At 39.0% G+C, this 23901-nt stretch overlaps 1 protein-coding gene across 1 annotated transcript in view; it reads left to right on the forward strand.

Annotated features, from left to right (window-relative positions):
• ELMO1 (engulfment and cell motility 1) overlaps window positions 1-23901 on the forward strand; it is a 256188-nt gene that overhangs the window by 68006 nt on the left and 164281 nt on the right. The window contains exons 11-13 of the mRNA XM_086468719.1: window positions 663-785; window positions 2094-2225; window positions 21513-21617. Coding sequence (XP_086324845.1) covers window positions 663-785; window positions 2094-2225; window positions 21513-21617 — 360 coding nt within the window. The remainder of the gene's footprint in view (window positions 1-662; window positions 786-2093; window positions 2226-21512; window positions 21618-23901) is intronic.

Consider the following 23901-nt stretch of genomic DNA (forward strand, 5'->3'; position numbering starts at 1 on the left):
ATTGTCCATCGGTTTGGTATCTGCTTTCTGAATGAGATAATTCTGCACATATGGGGCATTGTATGCTAATGTATTTCTAAGCAGCCTTCCTCATACAGAGCGAAGTTGTCTGGTAGAGGTAGAATTGTGGTACGATGTTGACTCCTGCAGCAGTAGCCCTTTTGTATCACTGTATTTGCTGGTTGTGTTGCAGCCTGAATACTTTTCTGCTCAGGCAGCAGCTTCGCTCTTAAATGTTTTCGTAATATACTCTTTTATTTTTTCTTCTTTTTTTTTTTTTTTTTCCTTTTTTTTGTACAGAGCTCTAATGCTCTTGGTAAGGAGTAAATTTTTTTTCAGCGTGACTTCTCAGTACTGATTTTTTTTTAATGCCACTTCTTGACATATGCACAGGCTCTATCTAGTGGCTAGAAGGAGAAAGCTTCAGTGCATTGTTATTGTAAAGTCCTGTCCCTTAAAGTTACTTATATAGTACCTAAATCAGTAACACTAGTCCTGGTTTGTTTTTTTTTTTTTGTTTTGTTTTGGTTTGGTTTTTTCTGGAGTATACATAGACTATTATTGTGTAACAAACACATAGTTACTGGAATGGAAACACTTGAGTACACCTAATGTAATTTCCTGATAAGATGGCATTCACCAGAGTCTCTCTTTCTTTGCAGCATGTTATCAGGGCACAGAGGGCCATAAATAATGAAATGGCACACCAGCTTTATGTTCTGCAAGTGCTTACCTTTAACCTTCTGGAAGACAGAATGATGACAAAAATGGATCCGCAGGATCAGGTGAGCATCTGGCATGATCTAGTCAGAACAGGAAGAGGGCAACTGCTCGTTGCTGTGCCTAAAGCTCTTTGTTGAGGAAAAGGTGCTGCTAGGAACACTTACACCGTTCATTCGTTCATTCATTCTCTTTCTGACTCTCTCTGAAGTTGGGTTATGTTTTCTGGTTCTTGGAAGATGTACTGGCTATTGCTCTCCTTGTGCGAAAGTACAACAAAATGGCCAGGCTTTTCTCCTTAGCATGTAGTTCCATGAACTGAACTTCGTGTCAGTGTACTTCCCAGAAGCAACAGAGTACTTCTGTAGAGCTAAAATGAATGTTTAAATGAAAACTATCTGGCATGCTAGAGTTGAAATTAATTTGTGTTACAATAAACCCCATTTTTGTTACTGGGAACCTAAATAGTAGTTGTTCGTTTGTCTGTTGCACACTGTGTTCAAACACCAGCCTTAATATTGTTCATTGTGGAAAAAGAGGCACTTACTCCTCTAAAAGATTTCAGTTTAAATATGAGATTAATGAGCCATAGAGAGATGTGTTTTGTTTCTTTGTTTTTTTGTGGCCTTTTGTTTTAGGCCCTGTACAAGGAGGAACCTGATTACAGTTTTAAGAAGGAGTTTCTTTAAGACTTGCTGATAATTTGGAGAAGTGGAGGTGGGAGAGCAAGATGGTTGTAAACATAAGTAACATCATACCGTAGGATTTTTACCCTTCCCGTTTCTTAAATTTGAGACAGGAGAGTTTGACTCTCAGGAACGTACATGCAGTTAACCAGTGCATATCTCCATAGAGAGACTTAGCACAGTGTTGTTAGTATTGATGATAGGGTGGTTATTACTGTCTTGAGACATTTTTAGTGATGTAACTCTTCTCTTGCCCATTCCTGTGCTAGCAAAAATTGACAGTTACCAAAAGGAATGCAGAGTGTGCTGAGCCATTTTGATTTCAGCCAGCAAAGTACTTAAGTACCAGCTGAATTTGAAATGCGTGTGATCTCTTGGCTTCTGTGGTTTCATGCCTGTGGTTAAAATTAAGTGTGCAGATAGTGGCCTTGCTAACATGGATTCAGCTTGTGAAAGTCAACACTTAAGTATCTGTATGTGAACCCCACAGATGTGAGGACTTTGGAAAATGGGAACCACAAAGTCATTCTTGCTGACCGTCTCTCTGAGTATGAAGTAGGGAATATAGACAAAGAAAGGTCAGGCAGTGGAGGGAATACAGTGTTTTGAAACAGCTTTTCTGGTATTGGTTATTAAAGTGAGAGGTAAATTATTTTAACCATTTTTTTTAACCTTGTTTTGACATAGGCTCAACGGGATATCATATTTGAACTCCGGAGAATTGCATTTGATGCAGAATCTGAACCGAACAATAGTAGTGGCAGTATTGAGAAACGCAAATCTATGTATACTCGAGACTATAAAAAACTTGGATTTATTGTGAGTATTTTTGTATAGTGGTACACTGAAAGTGGGTGAGTGCATCTGTTGTAGTACATCTTACAATCAGTCACTTCTCTTACTTGGTGTTCTGGCTATTTCCTACAAGGGAATAGCTTTTGAGGTTGAAGCGGATAGTTTTGTATGGCATGCTGTAATTAAAATCTAACTTTTAATGTGAACTTGGATGAACAGACATTGTCTAATGGATCTGTGGCAGACCTGTAAAGTCACTGTGCTCTGTTAGTAATAATGTGGACTGATGAGCACAATAAATCTGATGGAGGACTCTACAAGGCCCTACAAGTAAATAACATATTTTGGTTGCTTGAAGTCCTTTCATCTGTGAGTAGAGGATGCAGAATCTCTTACCTTGATTTAATCAGACCAGTTGGAGTTCTGGTCTTGCCTGAAACTGTGTTGGGGAGCAGAGCATGATCTGGCTGTAAACTGTTGCATACATTTATATTAATGAATAATGTATATTTTTCACCCTCTGGAAACAGAGCATGCACACATACACTGCAATCTGTATCTTGATTTATTGTTTACTCTAGGTTATTATGAAATTTTCTTTCTCCTTAGGTAAAATTGTATGCTTCATGTCTTTCATGATTCATTTCTTTGCTGTTGGCTTGGGAGATACACACTGAATATAGTACAGTGGCCACAGTTTTAGACAGGGTGATTTTAAACACTGTTGGTGCAAGCTGAAGCTCGCTGTGCAGTTTGAGTGCTCTGCCCAGCTCTGTCACATAGGGCTTGACATTACCCAGTTCCCTTGTGGTTTTGGGATGAGGCTTTCTGGATTCTGATAGTTTTCATTATTGATGTGTGAGGAGAAATTACTTCTATATCAGTGCTGTTGTATCTGTAAGGAGTTGTAAGTAAACGGGTGGGAAGGGAGGAACTTGGCATTTTGGGATTCTAAGCATGATAGTAAAACTAGTGCTTTGAAGAGGCTTTTGAAGCTTAGTGTGGTTTTTTGTTGTCTATGAATCTGTCCTCAGTTCCTGTGTGATAGAAGACCATTGCTATCCCGGCTTCTGAGATTGGCAGCTCCTGTGGTGTGATGAGCAGAGGACTTTGTGCCTTCAAGGCCAAAACTAGAAGAGAATCCCTGACTTAGAGACGAATGGGGTCTAGAGCCTCCAGCTTGTGGTGAATGAGAACAGATGGGGGTCACTATCACAGGAGGAGGAAAAGTAACTGGTGGCAAAGGAAAGAAATGGTGACAAACACAGAAGGAATGATGGGCTATGCTAAAGTCATGGTGGGGCTGTACATACAGAGATTGTGGCATATGGAAGAATTGAAGAGATCAAATAAAAACCAGTTGTTCTCTAATTCAGGCTGATCACTTTCGTATGTTCGAGACTCAGCTCCTGAAGCCATCACTGGCACCTAAGTATCTAGCACCTCTGAAAATCTGATCTTGGTTTCTTAAAGCTGGAGCTGAAAAACTCTTGAGCATGTAGTGGAACATCCAACAGAAGCTGAACTGGGACTAGTGCACAGGTCTGAATTCCAATCCTATTTTTCTGCATAGTAGGGACTAAAGATCACTAGTTGTGCAGGCTGGGACTAGCACTTCCAATGCTTTTGTTTGTCCCGCAGGATATATTTTGATTCTGCAGAGCTGAAATTATTAACAGCAGCATGTTTTAGCTGATAGGGTTGTGAATCAAAATGTGTTGCTGTCTTGTCTAAGTTTGCAGGAACTCTCTTGCTGTGCCTGTGCAGCAGGGTCTTACCAGTTATCTTCATTACTGTCATTTTGGCTGTTCATTGGGAAGCCTACTGAAAACACTCCAATAGTTGTCAAGGGTAACTGCAGCACTGTTCACTGTTTAATTATGATAGCCTTCCAGAAGGGAATGGGGGCACAGTCTAGAAGGGAAGGGGAACTGGGATCAAAGCAATGAAGAAAATGTGGGGAAGGCATAATGGGAGGTGAGAAGAAATGTGGGAAAGTGAGCTGTAAAAGGAGCACAGTAGCAAAGACTCCCAATGGGAGGCAATTTATCCTGATAACAGTATGATGAGGCAACGTGCAAATAGTAAAACTGTCAATAGTGAACTTTGAGGAGAGTTATTTTGCTTTTGTACAGAAGTTTCACTTTCAGCTTAGAGTACAGATGACGCTGCATGTACAACTTTTCTTACAGGTGAAAAGGAATTTGATCTTCCTCACAGAGCTGGGGAAGGAAGCAGAACCTGTTCTGAAATCTGACTAGTGATCTCCAACCTCACACATAGGCTGTTCTCTGGCTGGACTCCATTTAGCCTGGCTGCCTGCACCCCATCTACTTCTTTTCACTCCATCATTAAACTGTCTTCAGTGCTTTTGTAAACTGCGGGTGGAGGGATGCATTAGCAAACTGATCTATGCTCTGAATAATGGGAGGTTTCTCTTCCCCCTGTTTTGGTTGTGTGGCACAAGAAGAAACTCAGCCAAATAGGAGGCTGCCTTTGAATGCTGTCTTCATTCTACTGGTGTTGGTGGTCAGAATGCTAATTTCTTGAACTGATTAATCGTTCTTTCCAAGGGGGAGAGTAAAACCATGTCTAGCCATCAAGTTGTTCCTGGACTGCTTGTTCGCTTTCTGCATGTGAAATGCAAGAATCCTGTTCATTTTTCTCAGCCACATCAAAAAGCTTTGCCCTACTACAAATGTAATGTCAACAAGAGACAAAGACCAGACATAGTTTCAGAAGTTTACAATATCGTTTGTAAAACTACATAGTTAGAAACCTACATCCAGTTAAAGAAACCACAAGACTTCTCTAGATGATTGTGATGACCTGTGTGAAGTTTTTTTTTATGGCAGAGAGATTTGCAGCTGAGACAGTCTTGAGGAGATTTATTAAAATGCTGATGAATACAACAAAAGATGACCCAGTTAGGAAATCTAAGATATGCTCCACCCTACTGCATTATTTTCTGAGTCAATTGCAAATGAAATAGCGTGAATTCCTTTCCTCCCTCCCTCCTAAAATCTCTTTTGGCAGGGACAGCTCAACCAATGCTTATCCCTGTCAATTCTTGTAGGAGAAGTAGAATTTTGTATAGTTTCAATATAGTTCAGTGTTACAGATATTTTAAAAATAAAGCCACATATATTTGTGATGATAAAATCAATCCTAAAATACCTGATCTGTTAAATGGTTTAGTTTTCTAAAGCTCATTGTATGTGGAGCTTCTAAAGTTTTCTTGCATTTGAGTAAACTTAATTCCCATAACTGAGGCATGAAATAGATACAACTCAAGAAACTGATATCCTGTATATTTTCATCATAATTCTTTAAACATTACTAACTGTCTTTGAGAAGTTGTAGTGAATATGTTTGTTTCTAATGTGAGGAGAAGCAGCACCAGAATAAATAGTTTGGAGGATGTGTTGTGTAGAGATCTCTGCAAAGAAAATAGTTGAAAGTACCTAAAGCATGCCTTAGGCAGAATGTAGACCTGAGAGCTTCAGAGATTTCTTCCAGACTTGTTTTTTATTATTCTTCATGTCTCTGATGAGCAGCTACTTTGTTTTATCTTTTGATCTTACTCTGCAAAAATCTGTTGTTTCACGTACAATGTCCAAGTAGTGCTCTGAAGATAAAACTATTTGGTTTTCTCATGGGTTCTTCTGTGGTGCTTCTCATTGTCTCTTTGAATTGTTCATTAACTGAAGCCTAGGGACAGTGCTACCCATTTCAAGATGAAGGTTTTTCCCCTTGAATTTCCTGGCTAAGGAAAGATGCTCAGGACTTCCTTTTTCAGAACACTTCCTGCTTTCCTCAGTGCATAACTTCTGTTACACCTGTGCGAGTGTTCCTGTCTGCAGAGCTGGGTGTATGAAATCAGGCATTTGGAAAACAAAGAACATACAGTTAGTGAGAGTCTTGTACCTTACCTGTCTTGCAGTCCTTCTTAAAGTCTCCCTTTCTCTAGACATAGCTTTCTCACTGGGGCAAATCTGTGGCTGACTTAACTGAGAGGTTTGCCCTGAAGTTATCTCTGTTCCACCAGCAAATGGGAAGTACTTGTTCAGGACATGACCTTTGCAAGCATGAGCCGTCTATGTGTCAGCAGTCTGTCTGTCTAGGGAGGATAAAACTTTCCTAGGAGGGAGGGTGAGAGAGAGATGGATAGAAGCAGACCCCATGTGATGCATTACTTAGCTATTCTTGTTGAAGATCTGAGGGTGGTCATCCTTTTTTCTTTCTAAAAAAGGAAAGCCTGAGTGTTTCAAGTCTTACAACCTGATGTATGTAAGACTGGGAACACCCTGAACAGGAAGCTGAAGTTTTGTGGTTTGGGGATTGAAGTCATCAAGAAGGTCTTGAATGGTCATTTTCAGCTATTTAGTTCACAGGTCCCTGATGTTTCCTCCTGTTGGTGATACTCTGCTGTGATGGGAGGTGTTGCATTGTTTATCCTTTGGGGAATCTTTTCAACTGTAACAAAAGTAATGCTTTCTTACATTCACATTCTCTTGTTGGCTTTGGCAGTGCCAGAGAAACATTTTTAGAATGATGCTCTATGTGTGCCAATCTAGATCTTATCCTTTTTTAAATTTTAAGTTGATAAGATTTAATTATTGGCTTAATGCATAAATAGACAGCATAGATGACAGATTGTCTGTACTACGGAAAAGGATTTGTAGTTTTCCATCCTCCTCCACATTTCCTACTCCTGCAACCCTCTCTTTCCCTATCTGCCATTTCAAAACTTGTGAAATCACTTGTTGCTGGGGAAAAAAAAAGGCAGTTTGAGAAGATTGCCTTTTGCTGAGCTATTCAGATATGCAGTGGCTGGGGCTGCTTTGCTGCAAGATAGAAGTGCCAGATCCTCAGTTTAGTTGCCATATTTCTATATGTAGCAATGGCCCACTCTAAAGTGAAATCCTTTGGCGTTAGTTAATGATAGGTAATAATTAAGCACCATGCAGCAGAGCAGAAACTGTCTAATAGCACTTCACCAGAAAGGACATTATTCTTCTCACCTTCCATTGTAGTACATGGCCCATAGATTTGTGTGTCCTTTTATGTAACAGAATTAAATTTGCAGATGGCATGGCCAGAAAAAATACCCTTTGCCACTGAAACCCCCTTGATATTGAACCAATGGGGTAAGACATGAATGTATGTAGTATTTATTATTTCATTTTTACCCTTAGGACCACTAGAGGCTGCTCTTCTCCATTGTTTGCAACCTTCACTCTGCATTCTGTCATTCCGTTTTGAAGCTGAAATTTGTCAGCGGGTATTTTAGAAATAAGCCATTACTGATGTATTCCTCAGGGTAAGTTTTGGAAGATGAAGGCTAATCATACATATGTATTTCTAGATGTTATGAGAGAGCGTAGCTGTATAGTGACTGTTGCTTTCAGTGTTTGATCACCTTTTAAGTAGAGACATAGTTGGAGAGTCATAGGACTGTAGTTGCTTTTGTAAACACTTATGTGGAAGTACTTGAGAAAAAATAGAACTTGAGGACCAGTTTTGTCATTCCTGTTTTCAGAGAGTAACACTTATCTCTGTAATCCTGTTGCTGTGTGTAGGGATATCGCAAGAACAAGATCTAGTCATTGGGAATAACAGCCCAGGACCTCAAGTAGTACTGATCTTAAACCAATGAAAACTTCTAAACTGATATAAATGTTTGAAATGTTTCTGTGTTTCATTAGTATCATGTGCACCAGAAGTGCAGCACCACCTTGTACTAGAAGAGCAGCAAAGTTGAATGTTTTTAGGAAAAGGCAGAAATAAGATAGTAATTAAAGCCTTAATTTATTCCCTCCCTTCTTTGTCACAGTTAATTACATACATGTTCAGTATTTCCTCTATCTGCCTCTGCTTTTCTCCTCCTTTACACTTTGCTCTGCATTTCTGTCATGATCTTTCTCTCTTGTTCAGCCCTAGGCTGATAATTATAGTCCTCCTCCCCATCTGTCTTGGTTTCTGCCCTACCACTCTTGCCCTCCTTTGTCCTCTAAGCCTTTCCACTACCAAATGCTTGACTTTGACCCTTTCCTCTTGCTATTGCTGTGTGCCCTTCTATGTAGCTTCTCTTCCCACTCCACTCCTGGTTTGTTTTTTCTCTAAGCCTCGAAGGTGTGGCCAGGGAATGCTCAGGACAGGCAGAGTCTTCAGAAAAAAATATGTCTGTTCCAAAGAGACTTGCTAAATTCAGTTCATCCCGAGTTGTGATGATGTGGCCAAATGTAGCCTATATTCCAGAGGAATTTCAAGACTGATACAAGAACAAGTTTTCTACTAAATTAGAACTTTTTCTTGCATAGCATGAGTGGGCTGGAGTTTCTTGATGAAACAATTGTGTAAAAATTGATTTAGTAAGAGCAGTACAGTGCTTAATAAAACGTTTCTAAAAATGATCAAATAATTTCCTAAAACTTGCTAAGGCATTTGAACCTAAAGAAGATGCTAATCATTCTGTCCTAACAATTAAAAATAGTTTTAAAGTATCAGAATCAAAAGAATCTAAAAATGGCAAGTATCAGACGACCTGAACTGCAGGTGACACAACCAGTTTTACTTGTAATTTAAACATCTTTCTCAAGTTTCCTTTTGCTTTGGACACCTTGCTTCCCTAATGTTTCTGTGACTGTTGCTGCTTGATAGATCTCTGGCAGACCAAGCAGAGGTATTCAAACCTGTATTAGAAACTTGAACAAAATATAAGAGGTATGAGAAAAGAAAAACAGAATGGAAGAGGGAGGAAATATAAATGAACTAATGATACTAAAAATGTAACTAATGGTTTTGCTAGTCTATACTGGCATTTGGAGGAGCTGCAGTCAGTAAGCCCAGTTGTTAATATTACAATTAAATTTCCTGAATCTATATGGACATAATTCAGTCTGAAAAAGGATTTTAAATTTTATAACCTATTTTAAAAAAAAAGTCACCATTTAACTTTTTGAAAACCAAAGTTAACAAATGTTTTTGTTTGCTTAATATTTTAATTATTTTACAGTATGCAGCTCTGCATAAAAAAGTATGTTTTCTAAGTGAATACTTAGATCTTCTCTTTACAGTAATACTGAATGTCTGTCAGGATTGTTTTTCTTTAATATTCACCTGAAGATAGAAGTCCTTCGTTTATTATATTTGTATGGTTTGATAGTATTTGGAGTATCTGAATTCTAAAAGAAAGCTGCTGATTTCTGCTGTTGCACAGCAGAGGGCACTAGCATCGTACTAGATGTAGGTTGTTCACAAAAGTTGTACAGTAATTCGCTTGCGTGGGTACAGAATCATTTTGGCCTTAGAAATAGTAGAAAAGACTGTCCTGGGCTGTAAATTCCCATTTCTTAGTTTAATGCCAGCAGATGTTTGATGTTTAGGCTAAATGATACCTCTGGGGGCAATAAAAAGTTACTTAATTTGGCTTGCATGTTACAGTTCATTATACAGTATGCTGTAAGTAGAATTTCTTTTCTCTCTGGCACTTACTGGTGAGATATTTTTCCCCTCTGAAACAGTATTTTGTTCCTGTGTCAGAGTGGTTTTCAGCCTTGTATGATCTCCGTGACAGGTACACTTTCTTGCAATCTGGATTGTGTTGTTTTTAACAGTCTCTGCAAATCTGTAAAAGATGGGATTTTGTAAATGTAGTTCAGGATGTAATCAGAAAAACTTAAATTTGATTGCCAACTCAGGCCATGTTCTGGAAATGTGAGCCATAGCAGCAAAGCATCAACTCTTTCCAAACCTGAGAAGCAGAAATACAGAAATCATTGAGGTGCCATGCAAGCTTACTGTCATAGCCATCCTGTGCTTGGTGCTGTTAGGAGCCAGTAAGTGTGTGACCTACTGCATTCTTTCCCATAAAATTTCATTGTTTTAAGTTACAGTTACAGATTTAAAAGAAAGAAAGAAAAAAAATATTCTAGTTCGATGGGCTACCAACCTTCTTTGAACTTTCAGTATTACTCTAAGAATGAAGTTAAAACTCATCAGAATGAATTACCTGTGGTTGTGTGTCAGTGGGAATGAAATGGCTCTGTATTAATCTCAATCCTTTTGTTTTTTGATTTTTTTTTAATACTTTATTTGATCGTTTTGTGCTTATATAAATTTTAGTTGGAGGAATCATCCTTTAAGCCAGTGTCTTAATGACAGGATAAGTTCTGTTATTTTGTGGAGGGAGGATGAAAGATTTTTAAAATATTTTTATACCTTTCCAATATTTTTAATTGTGAAATTGTGAAATAAAAATCTTAAACTCCTTGTGATTTGAAAAAGTACGCCTCTTTTTAAGAAAATCCATTAACAAATGTAAAAGTCCTAATTTAGAATTAGGGGCAGTGGAACATTACATTTCTGGTGTATGTTCTTTACATACTATGTGTGATTTCACTGTATTGTTTTCTTGTTTGCTGCTCATGTACTATGTGCATCCCAGTTATAAACTCGTGGGGGCAGGCAAGCGCTATAGACTGAGTGTAGTAGAGAAGAGTAGTTTGTTTCAAGTGTATCGTAACAGAAGAGTTCTTTTACTGCTGATTGTTTTCTGACCACTTTTCTTAGAGATGGATCTTGGACATCTTTCTTTGGATGTTATGTACTGCATACAGTGTTTGCCTACAAATACTGTATGCCTCAGAATTTGCCTACAAAAAAAAAATAAGATGAAGAAACAGGCCCCTTCCAAACCGGTCAGACATAACAAAATCTCTTTTCTTTTGTAGTGTGGGCTTCATCTGTTTCACAAGGCTTGACTTAGATAGCTGATTCCACACAAACCCTTGCTTGATATTGAAGTGATGATAGTTTTGTGAAACAATGTAAATCCAATTTAATGTTAATTACTGCAAATAGATTTTTAAGCCTATGCAATTTTCCAGTGTATGCATGCACGCAAACACATACATATGTTACTTAAATGTATGTGTTGCTCTGTTCTCTCTTCTCATTTCTCTTTTTTTTTTTTTTACCTGTTGTAAGATTTAAAGGACAGTAAATAGCATAGAACATGAACTATTTATATTTCTTTTCAGTTACAAAGATTTAGACATTCACTTTGAATATGTGATTTCATTAACTTAGGCCTGTGAATGAACTAAAAGTCAAGGGGGAGAAAAGCGACTCATTTGTGAATAACTGAATTATTTCCCCAAATTAAAAACACCTTGTTTTCTCAATTCTGAATATTTTGATTTTTCGATGTAGTCAGCTTGTTACACAGCCCCTACATGAGTGGCAATGGTATTGTGTTCTTTTGAAAATTTCTTCATTTTCTTAAGTCTTCCTACATTTTGGTGCAGCTCCATCCCCTTTTATTTGTGTCTGTCTGGAGGAAACTGGAGGTGGAGCAGAACAATGCCCAGACATGCAAACCATATCTGCGTTTTGCAGAGCACAGCTCTAGTCACAAGAGCTTCACAGTCCTGTAGAGGAAGGCAAAGAAAGAAGGAAGTCAAATGACCTGAAATTCCGCAAGAAATGGATCCAGTGGCTTTTTGTCCTTCTTTATTTTATTTTTTTTTTAATTACCTCTGAGGGCAGATGAGGGTATGTTATAGGATGGGCATAGGCTATTGTTAACTTAAGACAGAAGTACAGACTCAAAAGTTTTAAGAGGGATTTGTCCTTTTTTCCAAACCCATCTCTGACATGTACAAAGCTTGGCTGTTTGTACTCAGGCAAGGGAAAGACTTGACCGAAGAGCTAGTCATTTTGTACGTGGGGACATTTGTCCAAAGTTAGCAAAAATATCATAGATGTTGACAGTTCCTTTACTGTAGATTAGCTTTCAGCTTGTCCTATGTGGTTACTGGAAGCTTGACCAGGTCACAGGTAATAAAAGAAGTGGCACTGTGTGAACTACAGAGCTCCATAGTGGCAGCAGGCTTTTTTACCTGGGACTGTGGTTCCATACGCCTAGCCACAGATGATATTTCATCTCAGTTCCCTGGTTTTAAATTTTGACAGCTGTTGTATCTGGCTGCCAGGCAGCCAGTAGATTCATATGGCTGATTCGTTTTGAACTGGAGTTTTGTCAAACACAGGGCTGACTTCTCTCTGCTCTTCATTTGAACTAAACGCAGCCTGGCCCTTTCCTTTTGTACGTGACAGCCATTTTAGCTAGCTTGCTTTAAAAAGCAAAATGTGAAACGTTTTTACAGAAATACCTAAAAGGAGAGCAAGATCTATCCCAACTTAGCTTTGTGATACTAGGCACAGGGTTTAGGTTCCTTGCAAATCTCACCGTTCTTAAAGCAATGCAGCTTGTAAGGGTGCAGGGTTGTCACCAGCCACTGTTATTAATGAAGTTCCAAGGGAAGTATAAGTCACCGTGTAAACGGAGTGCCAATCTTTTTGTTCTGTGGTTGTGCCGTGTAGTACGTACATAGTACTAGCATAGTATGTAAGTATCATATCCTTTGCTGGAGCTGACGGTTGTTACAGCAGGAAGGATCCCATTCGGAGTTTCACTCAAGTCTTCTGAGTGATGACGTATGGGAGAGGCAACTGCAGCAGTTAAGTGGGCTCTTCTGATGTGCGTTCCCTGTAGAGACATACTCTCAGAAAAATTCTAGTGATTATTTTTACCTTGATTTTACTTGATTGCTTATAATTTAAGTAATTGTTCTTAAAAAGAAGGCAAACTGAAAGGCATTTTAATTAATGCACCTTAATTACAGAGGCAAATGTTATGTCAAAAATGTTTAGATAAAACTGCCTGAGATATAACTAAAACAATCAAAAGGATGCTGTCTTGGTGGTATTATGCTTAGAAGACTGATTCAAGTAGCCCAGGATGTGGCAGAATTTGGTTTTGAACCTTCCATTTTACTTAATGAAAAGGTCTAGAGATCAATTTTTTCTTGTTGATCAGTTATGCAACTTGTGTTGTTTTGGCCATACGCTAAAATATGTATTTATCTACACTTGTTAATTACTTTGTATAATTTCCTTAACTTTGTACAAGATGCCCATTGAAGAGCTCTGAGTTTCCTCTTAATAAGTACTCTTTGAACCATCAGTCAGGACCGTTAATGCTTGTACATCACTATGGCAACAATGGCAGCCATTATGCTCAAATAATGAGTCACAGTATACCTTACTCAAGAGACATTAAGCTTACCTGAACTCAGAAAAGCCTTTTCATGCCAAATTTGGACTTGGTAATTTACACATCTGATAGGATTCACAGAGATAAAATTACTCGGGTAGATTTTGATTCTGCCATGTCTAACTTCCATTTAGATGCAAACATTTAATCTGTGTTTATTTACGATATTCAAGTTTAGGTGGATTAATTATTTTGGCTTGCTGTTCCTGCTAGCACTGTTAACACTGTTTTCTCACATGACTGTCTTCTTGCTAGCTTGATATAATTATCCTGCTGGGCCAGATGAGATTTGTGCCTTAGATCCCATCTAAGAAGAAAAGTAGAAAAGGCAAGCTGCCTTAATGACACTGGTAAAATTAAACCAATCGATCTCCTGACATGTTCCAAGGTCATAAGACGATGTATATTTATAACACTCTTTCTTTTTAGGTTGGAGATACACCATGCCAGTTTATCCTGGTATACTTCTTGACTGCTGTAGTTCAAACAACACAAAAATTTCTTGCTGGCCAGGAAATGGGTAATATACTTCCATCATGATGTTGGAAAAGCTGGAGCTATCTGGAAAAGCCCTAGCCCTTGGTGGCTCTCCAGCTGCCCTGGCTAGAGGGATACCTGCCTCACACCCTTTCAGTTAAACCTCTAGAAAGTCTTCTGGAAATGGTCTGGATTAACTCATGCCTTGTTCGGCAGCAGTTTTCTCTGAAGTGGTCTGACTTTGCCCGAAAGCGTGGAACAGGAAATCTGGCAGGATCTGCTGACGTGTCTGTTAAATAAACTGGTAATCTCAAGTGTGGAGTAGTAATAAGCTAGTATGGCTTCTAGTTTCTCGACCCAGTCTAGCTAGATCTGCAAGTGGGTGTTTGACTGCTTATTCAGTTATTTTGTAAATTTAGTGGATACCGGGAGATATCTAGTAGTAATTTCTCATGCTGAAAAAATTTAATTGAAATGACCGTGTCCCATTGATTGATTTTAAATATCCCTGAGAGAGTACATGACCTGTTACTGCTTGATGACTTCATTTGTCCAGAAAACATAACTTCAATAGTAGGAAGTCAACAATCTATGGAGTGCTAAACATGTATCCAACTTTAAAGTCTGTCCTCGTTAACTAAAATAAATCTTGAAAGATGGTTCACAGTAGTTATGCATTGGACAGTGTGTTATCACTCGAGGTTATAGCACTCATTTTAGATTCTTTTAGGCTTTCAAACTATTGGCAGTACACAGGGCTTAAGATCTTGATATCCAAAGCATTAGCTCCATGTAACTGTAAAGCTGTAATACAGGTGTGTATAAAATACAAAGAATTTCTTTGGGTGGAGAGGAACTTAATGAGGTTCAATAAGGGCAGGTGAAGGGTCCTGCACCTGGGGAGGAATAACCCCGTGCACCAGTACAGGCTGGTGGTTGACCTCCTGGAGAGCAGCTCTGCAGAGAAGGGCCTGGGAGTCCTGGTGGACAGCAAGTGAACCGTGGGCCCTTGTGGCCAAGAAGGCCAGTGGTATCCTGGGGTGCATTAAGAAGAGTGGCCAGCAGGTCGAGAGAGGTTCTCCTTCCCCTCTGCTCTGCCCTGGTGAGGCCACATCTGGACTACTGTGTCCAGTTCTGGGCCCACAACTTCAAAGAGGACAGGGAACTACTGGAGAGAGTCCAGTGGAGGGCTATGAAGAAGCCAAGGGGACTGGAGCATCTCTCATGAGGAAAGGCTGAGAGACCTGGGGCTCTTTAGCCTGGAGAAGAGAAAACTGAGAGGGGACCTTAGCAATGCTTACAAATAGCTGAAGGGTAGGTGTCAAGAGGATGGGGCCAGGCTCTTCTCCATGGCGCCCGGTGACAGGACAAGGGGCAACAGGTGCAAGCTGGAGCAGAGGAAGTTCCACCTGAACATGAAGAAAAGCTTCTTTACTTTGGGGGTGCCAGACCACCTTCTTTAACTACTACCTGGATACTCATAGATTTAGCCTCCAAACTGCAGAAACCAAGAAAGCATTCTAGAGAACAGCAATTCTAGAGAATAAAGGACTACATGACTTTGAAGTAAAAATGAGTTTAGAGTGGTAATTTGTTTCTACTTGCCGCTCCTATTTAATGCATTGTCATTCAAATAATTGAAGCACAGGAAGTTCCACCTGAACGTGAGGAAAAACCTGTTTGCTCTGAGGGCACTGGAACAGGCTGCCCAGGGAGGTTGTCTCCTTCTCTGGGGATATTCAAAACCTGCCTGGACGTGACCCTGTGCAACCTGCTCTAGGTGAGCCTGCTTTGGCAGGGGGGTTGGACTAGGTGATCTCCAGAGGTCCCTTCCAACCCCAACCATTCTGTGATTCTGTGAATTATGCAAGAGCTTTTTGTGTTGCTTTACAACATGTAATTTATTCATGGCTGAAAATATGCGGTTCTTGTCTTTTGACATGCCCTTTTGTATTTTTATCTGATGATTTTAGCTGATGTAGTTATGCCACCACAATGTTCAGATTTTTGCAATTCTGACCACCGTAGCATCCATTAGTGATTGGGACAGATTTCTGGTGGTGGCTTATGTAGAGTTACATTAGATTACATAGTAGCTCAGAGAATTAAGGGAGTACAGTAGTCAAATTATGATTTTTTAAAAATCCTTTATAGGGAAAATTATGTGCAGACTGTGCTTAAGATTTCTTTGCTGTTGAGGTTGGTTTTATGTTGGTGAGGTCAAGCGTGATCCAGAAAGGCTGTTGCTTAACATGTTACATAGATTGGAATGAGTTTTATTATTGGAGGGTAACATTTGCAGTCTACTAATATGTATCACAAAAGTGTCATTAAAAAAAAAAAGTTAAGCGGGTCGAATATTTGCTGAAATACAAGGCTGGAAAAGGTAGAAATATATGAGTTAAAGGAAGAACTACCATTGTTGTATGCAAACATTATTTGTAAGTCTTTCTGAACACTATATCCAGTAGAAGTATACTGCAGTTCTTTATACGTGATGGGGTAGTGGGGATGTGATTTAAATGACTTGTACTGAAAGCATCTTAAAATATTTTTCTGCAAATTCTTTCAAAGATATAGCAGTTGCTGAGCTTTATATACTTCTGACTTGAGGTAGACAGTGTTTTTATTATCACTTTTTAAAATTCAGGGATCCTCCAGATATATTTTCATTCTATCATAGAGTTCTGTTGGAAAAACTAAAATACTGGCTTTGGAAGTAAAAAAAAAAAAGCACGTTTGCAAATTTAAAGAGATCTCAAGAGAAAAAGAGAAAAACAAATCTGTTTGTTAGTTCTTGCTTTCGTTGAATACATAGAAATTTCCAAGTCACTCTCATTAAATTGGGTGGTGGAAGTTGTGTGCATCATCATCTCTTTGAATACAGTGCTATTAAATAAAAAGACAAAATTACTTCCTCATTAAGAATTTTAGCTGACTACCTCTTCACAATTTTTTTTAATGTAATATTTTTTCATATTTGTAATTCTTGTGTAAATGAACAGATGGGAACATTCTGCATGTAAAACTTCACAATTATTTAAGGAAGGGGTAAATGGTGAGGTTGTGTGCATGTTGATACTTCCAACATAAGTTTATCAATTCATAATTCACTGTGAATATCACTTAGAAAGTTCCTACCCTCCGGGTCCTGAGTTCTTATGAACAAACATCCATGTACCTACTACTGTGATTTTTGTCATTTGATCCAGGGAAAGTTTTTTGCGTAGGTGCTGTAAAACCAGGTGATTGCTTTCCTTCCTAGCCCACAGAACTGTGGTTTAGATTTAAAAGAAAGAAAAAAATGAGTAAGTGGAAGTAATTGAAGATGGGAGAAAGTGATTACTGTCTTTGGCACTATCTTCGTAGAGAGATTGTTCCTTTTTCTGTTGAGAAGAATATGACCAGCTTTGAGAGGGTTCATTTTAGATTGACACCATTTAAATTGGACTCTTCCTTTTCAGGTGTTCTGAAGTTCTTCTGTCATCAGTTCTTTTACAGTCCTAATTCCTCCCTGGGAAACTTCATAGTGTTTTTGTCAGACAAACCTGCATAAGTGAGGCATACAGAATAGTGTTTCACCTGAGCTGCCTTGGGGTTGGGAAAAAAGAGGTTTGCTCTTCTGTGTAGAACAGCTATTACCGGGTCTAGCACCTACTGCAAGCAGCTTTCGGGACAAACTAGCATGGCTTGGCAGCTGATTTACATAGCTGCACATAGCACTGATGCAAAATCTGTGATAAGCTGTCAATATCTGTCAAGACAGAAGTAAAAAGCTTGTACGTTAATAGACTAGGAATGCAGGGAAATAAATGGTTTCTGTGATTCAGCACGTTCACATGGAAGATACTGTTGTTAGGAATAATACACAGAACAAGCGATGCTTATTGTATTAGCCATTATCTGTAGACAGTACACCATTGCTGTGATTAGGTGTCTCAGTGTAAGGACACATTCTGGTGACTGAAATCTATACATCCCTCAGAGATTGCCTTGGAAGCCGAAAGTAAGATAGTGGAGCCGTTCAGGACAGAGCAGAAAGCTTTACACAGCTAGGACTGTATGAGAATGCTAAGGTGTCTGAATATAATTATAGCACTGGAATTTATCAAGAATATCCGGAATCTCATGAAACATGCCACATAATTTTTTTTAAATGGCATAAGCAGACATGACTTTGGGTTTACATCTTATCCAAAAGAATGAATTTTCATTTCCACAATACCCTACTAAGCTGGCTAACATATTCTTGATTCTTTTGGTATGTTAACATGTATGGTATAAGAGCGTGAGCTTTTAAATACTGCTCAGACCTTGAAGCTGAAAGATGCATAGATATTACTCAGCCTAATGGAAAAAAAAAAAAAATTATCTGAAAAACTGGAGATAACCAATCTGTTCCATTTGTATTTCTTACTCTTGGCTTTTTATACAGAGAAAAATGCAATAGACTTGATGCTAAACAGATGCAACTGATATGCCTGAAGCATTGTATTCCATATATTTAATAAATTATGTTGTAGGTGGGGGTGTTTGCATACTTCTGAATTATTCACTACAGCATTTTAGATAATTTAGCTTTGTATCTCATTTCTAAACCCACTCTCAATAAGTTAATATTTCAACAACAAACATTCAACATTTTAAGAGAAGGGTGTCTGTAGGGGTAGGGAGAATGAAGGAAGGGAACAAAGCAGCTAACGCTCCTTTTGAATTTGAAGAATAATTGAAGATAATGTATTGTCTCACACATGCCACAACTGTCTTGTGGATACTCAACTATTATCAACTGGTGTACCTCCAGTCGTTTGACTTAACAGAGCTGAAGATCGAGCCCTACTTAACCTGGGATCCAAAGTGAGAGAAGCTTTTGAAACAAACAACTGAAAATAGCTCGTTTTATAGGCTTGACTTGGAGAAAAAGTAGTAAGTGATGGAGAGATGGCTTTTCTGATTGAGCATAGATCTAGTAGTGATGGTAAGAGACAAAATGAATCATCCTTAGTAAATGAGGTGAGATTTCTTATGCCCTCACTCTTTCTGGTTGATCTTTCTATATAATTGGAGATGTAGAATTACAAAGCTGGTGAAGGGTCTGGAGAACAGGTCTTATGAAGAGTGACTAAGGAACTGGGGTTGTTTAGTCGGGAGGCTGAGGGGAGACTTTATTGCTTCTACAACTATGTGAAAGGAGGTTGTAGTGAGGTGAGGGTGAGTCTCTTCTCCAAAGTAACAAGTGATAGGACAAGAGAAAATGGCTTCAAGTTGCACCAGGGGAAGTTTAGCTTGGACATTAGGAAAAATTTCTTTACTGAAGGAGTGGTGAAGCAGTGGCACAGGCTGCCCAGGGAAGTGGTGGAGTCACCGTCCCTGGAGGTATTCAAAAAAAGTGTAGATGTGGCACTTCTGGGCATGGTGGTATTAGGTCAACAGTTGGACCTGATGATCTCAGAGGTTATTCTAACCTAATGATTCTATGGACTGTTCAAGCAACTGGTCAGCCTTTTTATTTCAGTGTCCTGCTTTTATTTTAGCGTTGTTTATAAATACCAGTGAAATGAGTGCTAGTATTTTAATAGCTGGAGAAAGGTAGATGGGTCTTGATGCTCTCTGCTTGCTAGGTGTTTGTCCAAGTATACTCTGCCTGTGCTGTAGCATGGGGGTGAAAAGCGTATGTGCAGCCCTATGCCGAAGTTCTGCTTACAAAAAGCATTGTTAAGTGCTGTATGGTTCCCTGTTGACAGCTTCCCAATAGCTTTCCCAAGGAAATGTACCTCATGGCAAGGCTAAGTATCAAGCGATGTTCCCCAGGACTTGTACTTTACACCCAAAATGAAGGTGGTTTCAAATGCATAGAAGGTCCTACTGGGTTTGGGGTGGGGGCATTTGTGTGTCTGCCAGGCTCAGCCACTCTTAAAGTGCACTTTGTGGAATGCTTGAAGGTTATAGGAAGGGAGGTTTTCTTCTCACAGAAAGTGAAGTCTGTTGGGCTTGTGATGTGTGTGAAGCAGTCTTGTACTGATTTTGAATGTTCTGACAAATGTCTCACGTGTTGAAGATGGAATGTTGAGTTGGGGAAATAGCCATGAAGGGTTTCTGTTTGTCATTCAGATGAACAGCTGAAAAAAAAAAAGTTTAAAAAAGAGAAATTTTGGAAAACACAACTTAGTAAGCCTTTGTTTTCCCACCTTAGACTACTGCCATGATTCTGAAATATCTACTGCATAGGTATTTCCATATAAAATGTAGGATTCCAGACATCCTCTTGATTCCCTATTGCAAAATAATGACATTATCATTGTTTTGCTTGTATACCAGTTTTAAGCCAGAGATGTAAGATAAACAGGTTGTGCATGCCATCTTCAGCACAAAATCTTTGTCTACTTTTAAAGTTGTGGCAGCCATCTTAATGTATAATTTTTGCTTTCTAATATTTTAAATCCTTCATGTGACTATGAATTATTGACTGGCTAAAACCAACCTATCATACATCTAAAGGTAAGATGAGCAAGAGAGTGAAATCTCACATTTCTACAACTTTATGGCCTGGCAGACTTAACATGAGGAAAAGTAGTAAACCCCATGCTTTTGGCAGTGAGGTGGGTGGATCAGACCTTGAGCACACAGCAGAAACAGACTGATGGAAGAAGAAATCTGTGCTATTCTTTGCTAGCCAGTTTTCTGCTAGTAAATGCACTTTTAAAGTCTCTGTTAGCAGGGTCTTGCAGAATAGAAATGCCATCACAGAGTGAGTAGGGAAATCATTCTGTATCAGAATGATAAGTGGAACTGGAGACATTGCAAAGGTGATATTGATAAAAGAGAATAGCAGATGATAGGCATTTTTTGATGGACACGTACTCTTGGGTCTTTGTTTTTCTGAGCAGCTTCTGTGGTGTTTTCAAGCCTGTCTGTAGTCAGGCAAATGCTCATATCTAAACCATGAACTATGTGAAACTTAGTCAAATGTACATTTAATTTCATCCAATCAAAAGATGGACTGGATTAATGAGTATTTTGAGCAAATGTAGTTTTTCATGTAGTGTGTAAAACTGAACATTTGAAATTTGTAGGTGCTCGTAGAAGCTAACAAGTTTTGGTTATATTAGGTATGTTCATTCATTAATTCCATAGTTGAAATTCATAGATTCAGAATGTAACCAAAAATTTACGTGAATTCCACAAGGTGAATCTGTTTAATTTTATACACTTTTGTCTTAACGCCCTTTGTGTTTGGGAGGCCACCAGATCCAATGAACTTAATACAGCTTTTGAATCTAGTAGGTTTTTTTCTCCTTTTTGTGGTTTATTTGAAATCGTTCCATAGCAGTTGTATAAATACGTGTTTTGGTGGCTGTTTGAATGTATATCTGCATTTTCATGTAAATAGTGCTTTCAGTCTGTAGTACCACTGAGGAGTCTTATCTGCCATGAAGGACTTAGAGATCTGTGCTTCTAAAGCACAGAACCGTTGGGAAACTCCATTCTGTAGCTACAGAAGCGAATGACTGACATGCCAGCCTCTTAGTGTTTGCATATGGCTTTCAAGTTCTTTGAGGCATGGACCATTTCCTTGTTCAGAGTTCTCTGCTCAGCAAAAAGAGCTGTGTTGCTGGACTTTTTCGCACATCGTGCTAACACGGTGCACATCACTAGGGAGCTGATAGCTTTTGCAAAGATGCTAGTTGAATGATCCTGTTATCTTTTTACAGAATCATGTAAACCCAGCAATGGATTTTACGCAGACCCCTCCAGGAATGCTAGCCCTTGACAACATGCTGTACTTCGCTAAACATCACCAGGATGCTTATATACGGGTAAGTCTTCATCTCTGTGTGGTTGCCTGTTCTCAGTGATTATATCATGTTTACAGTTGACTTTGAAGAGGAGGTTCAGAATCCTGATATCATTAACAACAAACTCTAGAAAGGCAGACTATGTAACACTAAAACATGCAATAACTGTGTAAAAGCTTTGGGAGAAAGCTGTACAGCTGTCTAGTCTGTCATTGCCAAGTCAAATATTGTAGATATTACTTTTTGCAAATATTGCTTTTTGCTCAGGCGTGTAAAGAGAAGAGAGGTGAGCTTGTGTCTTTTTCAGATGCATGGTGGATGTCCATAAGCTCAGAAATGAGTAATTGTGCAGAATTCTCTGCCCTGTTCTAAGTCTACCAAAAATTGTTAGGGTTATCTGTGGAAAGGAGGCTTTGATGAGCAAATGCCTTGATAAGTGACTGAGTTGGCAGTGTCCTGAGAGTTAAGATGCTCCCTCTAAAACCACTGCTGTAGGTGAGGTAATGCTTGGAGAAAAATAGGTTAAAAGCATCATGATTCACTTGCACAACCCGTTCCTGCTCTCTGCCCAGTACACTTCCTACATTTGTTATTTCAAGGGTAGTTAAAGCAAGTTATGTGTTCCGTCCTTACAAGAAGAGCCATACAGCTGAATAATACCTGCCTCTGAATAGAACAACTTTTCCTGACCTTTGCTGAAATCATTTAGTTGGCCAGTGTAAACCTAGCAAGCACAGATGAGAGTAGAGGATAGCCTAGAAAGTCAGTGTCTTGAGATAGTAGGCATGGTTTAACTCCCCAAGAAAAAGCACACGTGCAGACCGGCTTAAAGCAGGTTGTGTATAGCAAGGAGACAGTAGACACACCAACCGTTTCTACTAAAAAGTTGAGTGATATTTTAATGCATTATCATCTAGTTTTTGCTGGATGTAGATTAGTGTCAAAGCTCTAAGAGGTTCGTAAAGGGCCCGATGATATCCATGTCAGCTTGATCCGTGCACATAATAGGAGACCACAAGATTGTAAGTTCTGCTCTTAAAATATATCTTTCTCTTCTGCCTCGATCTAGCAATGACTGTTAACAGAAACTGTGGTAGCATGCAATACAGCAATATTTATCCACCCCTATAAACCCCGGAAATTAAGGGCTATTTAATGTACTGGGCAATGAGTGTGTTCTGTGGATAAACTGTGCTTCATGAGCTTTGTTTGAAAACTCTTTAAGTTTAGAGTGTATACGTAGTAGGGGTAACTAGTGCTCCCAAATGACAGTTGTGTTTCAAAGACTGCTGAAAGAATTTAAAGAGGACTGAAATTCTGTTGAAATAGAGCTTTCATTGACATCTCTCAGTTTTTTCTTATTTTTCATTTTCATCTTGCAAATGCTGACTTAAAAATTGGGTTCAGTGTAGCATGTAATTAGCCACTCTTTAGAAAGGACTTTGTTGCTGGCTCAGCTTTGTTTCTATAATGCAGTATTTTTGCTGCTGCATTACTGAGAGTTTTTGCTGTTATTTTGAGATGCCTGTTTTTATTCTTGTTTGGTTCCTGTTAGGAGAGTGTCTAGGTGCTTCATGTATTTCCCACCTGAGAAGGAATACGCGTACACTAGGAATGCCATACTGGGGCATGCTCAGATTAAATTGCTTGCCCAAAGCTGCTTTGGGAACTGTTAACATGCCTTGGAAATATGTTAGCCTACTCATCTTTCCTGAGTAGTTCTACTTAGTGCTTATACTAGTATTACTGGCACGGTAGCTCACTTACCTGTGGTGGTCCACCTTGTCACGTTAACAGCATGCTGAACATGTCGTGCAACTCCTACAGCGTTGCTGGTCTTTGATTGCAAGAGACACGTACTTTCTACCTTTTCACCTCCTTGACTTACTGGCTGATGTACAGTAGGTTCTGTGGGTCCTGTCATGCCTGTTTCCTTCTCATTTTGAGTTCTTTATTTTGCATCTAATATTACACTTTCTTCATGGCCTTTGGCTACTAAAGCTCCCACAACACCAGTTTCTCTACTTGCACAACTTGTTGACCTTGCTTATTTTTTCAGCTATGTTTCTACTCTTATACACTAACAAAAATTCTCTCAGTGGTCAAGATTAAGTTTCCACAAGAAATTGATAGTTGTACAAATAATACTTGCGTACTGAGCGATTTGTCTTTTTTTCATTGTTGTTACTAGGAAATATTTTGTTTCCTAGGAGGAGAGACTATTTTCAACTTGGCCCTTTGCAGTACAGTTGATTGCTGTACCACGGGTTAATTCCTAAGACCCCAAATGAGATTATATCTGTGC

This window comes from Leptosomus discolor, chromosome 7, assembly GCF_034619465.1.
Source record: "Leptosomus discolor isolate bLepDis1 chromosome 7, bLepDis1.hap2, whole genome shotgun sequence".
NCBI lineage: Eukaryota > Metazoa > Chordata > Aves > Leptosomiformes > Leptosomidae > Leptosomus > Leptosomus discolor.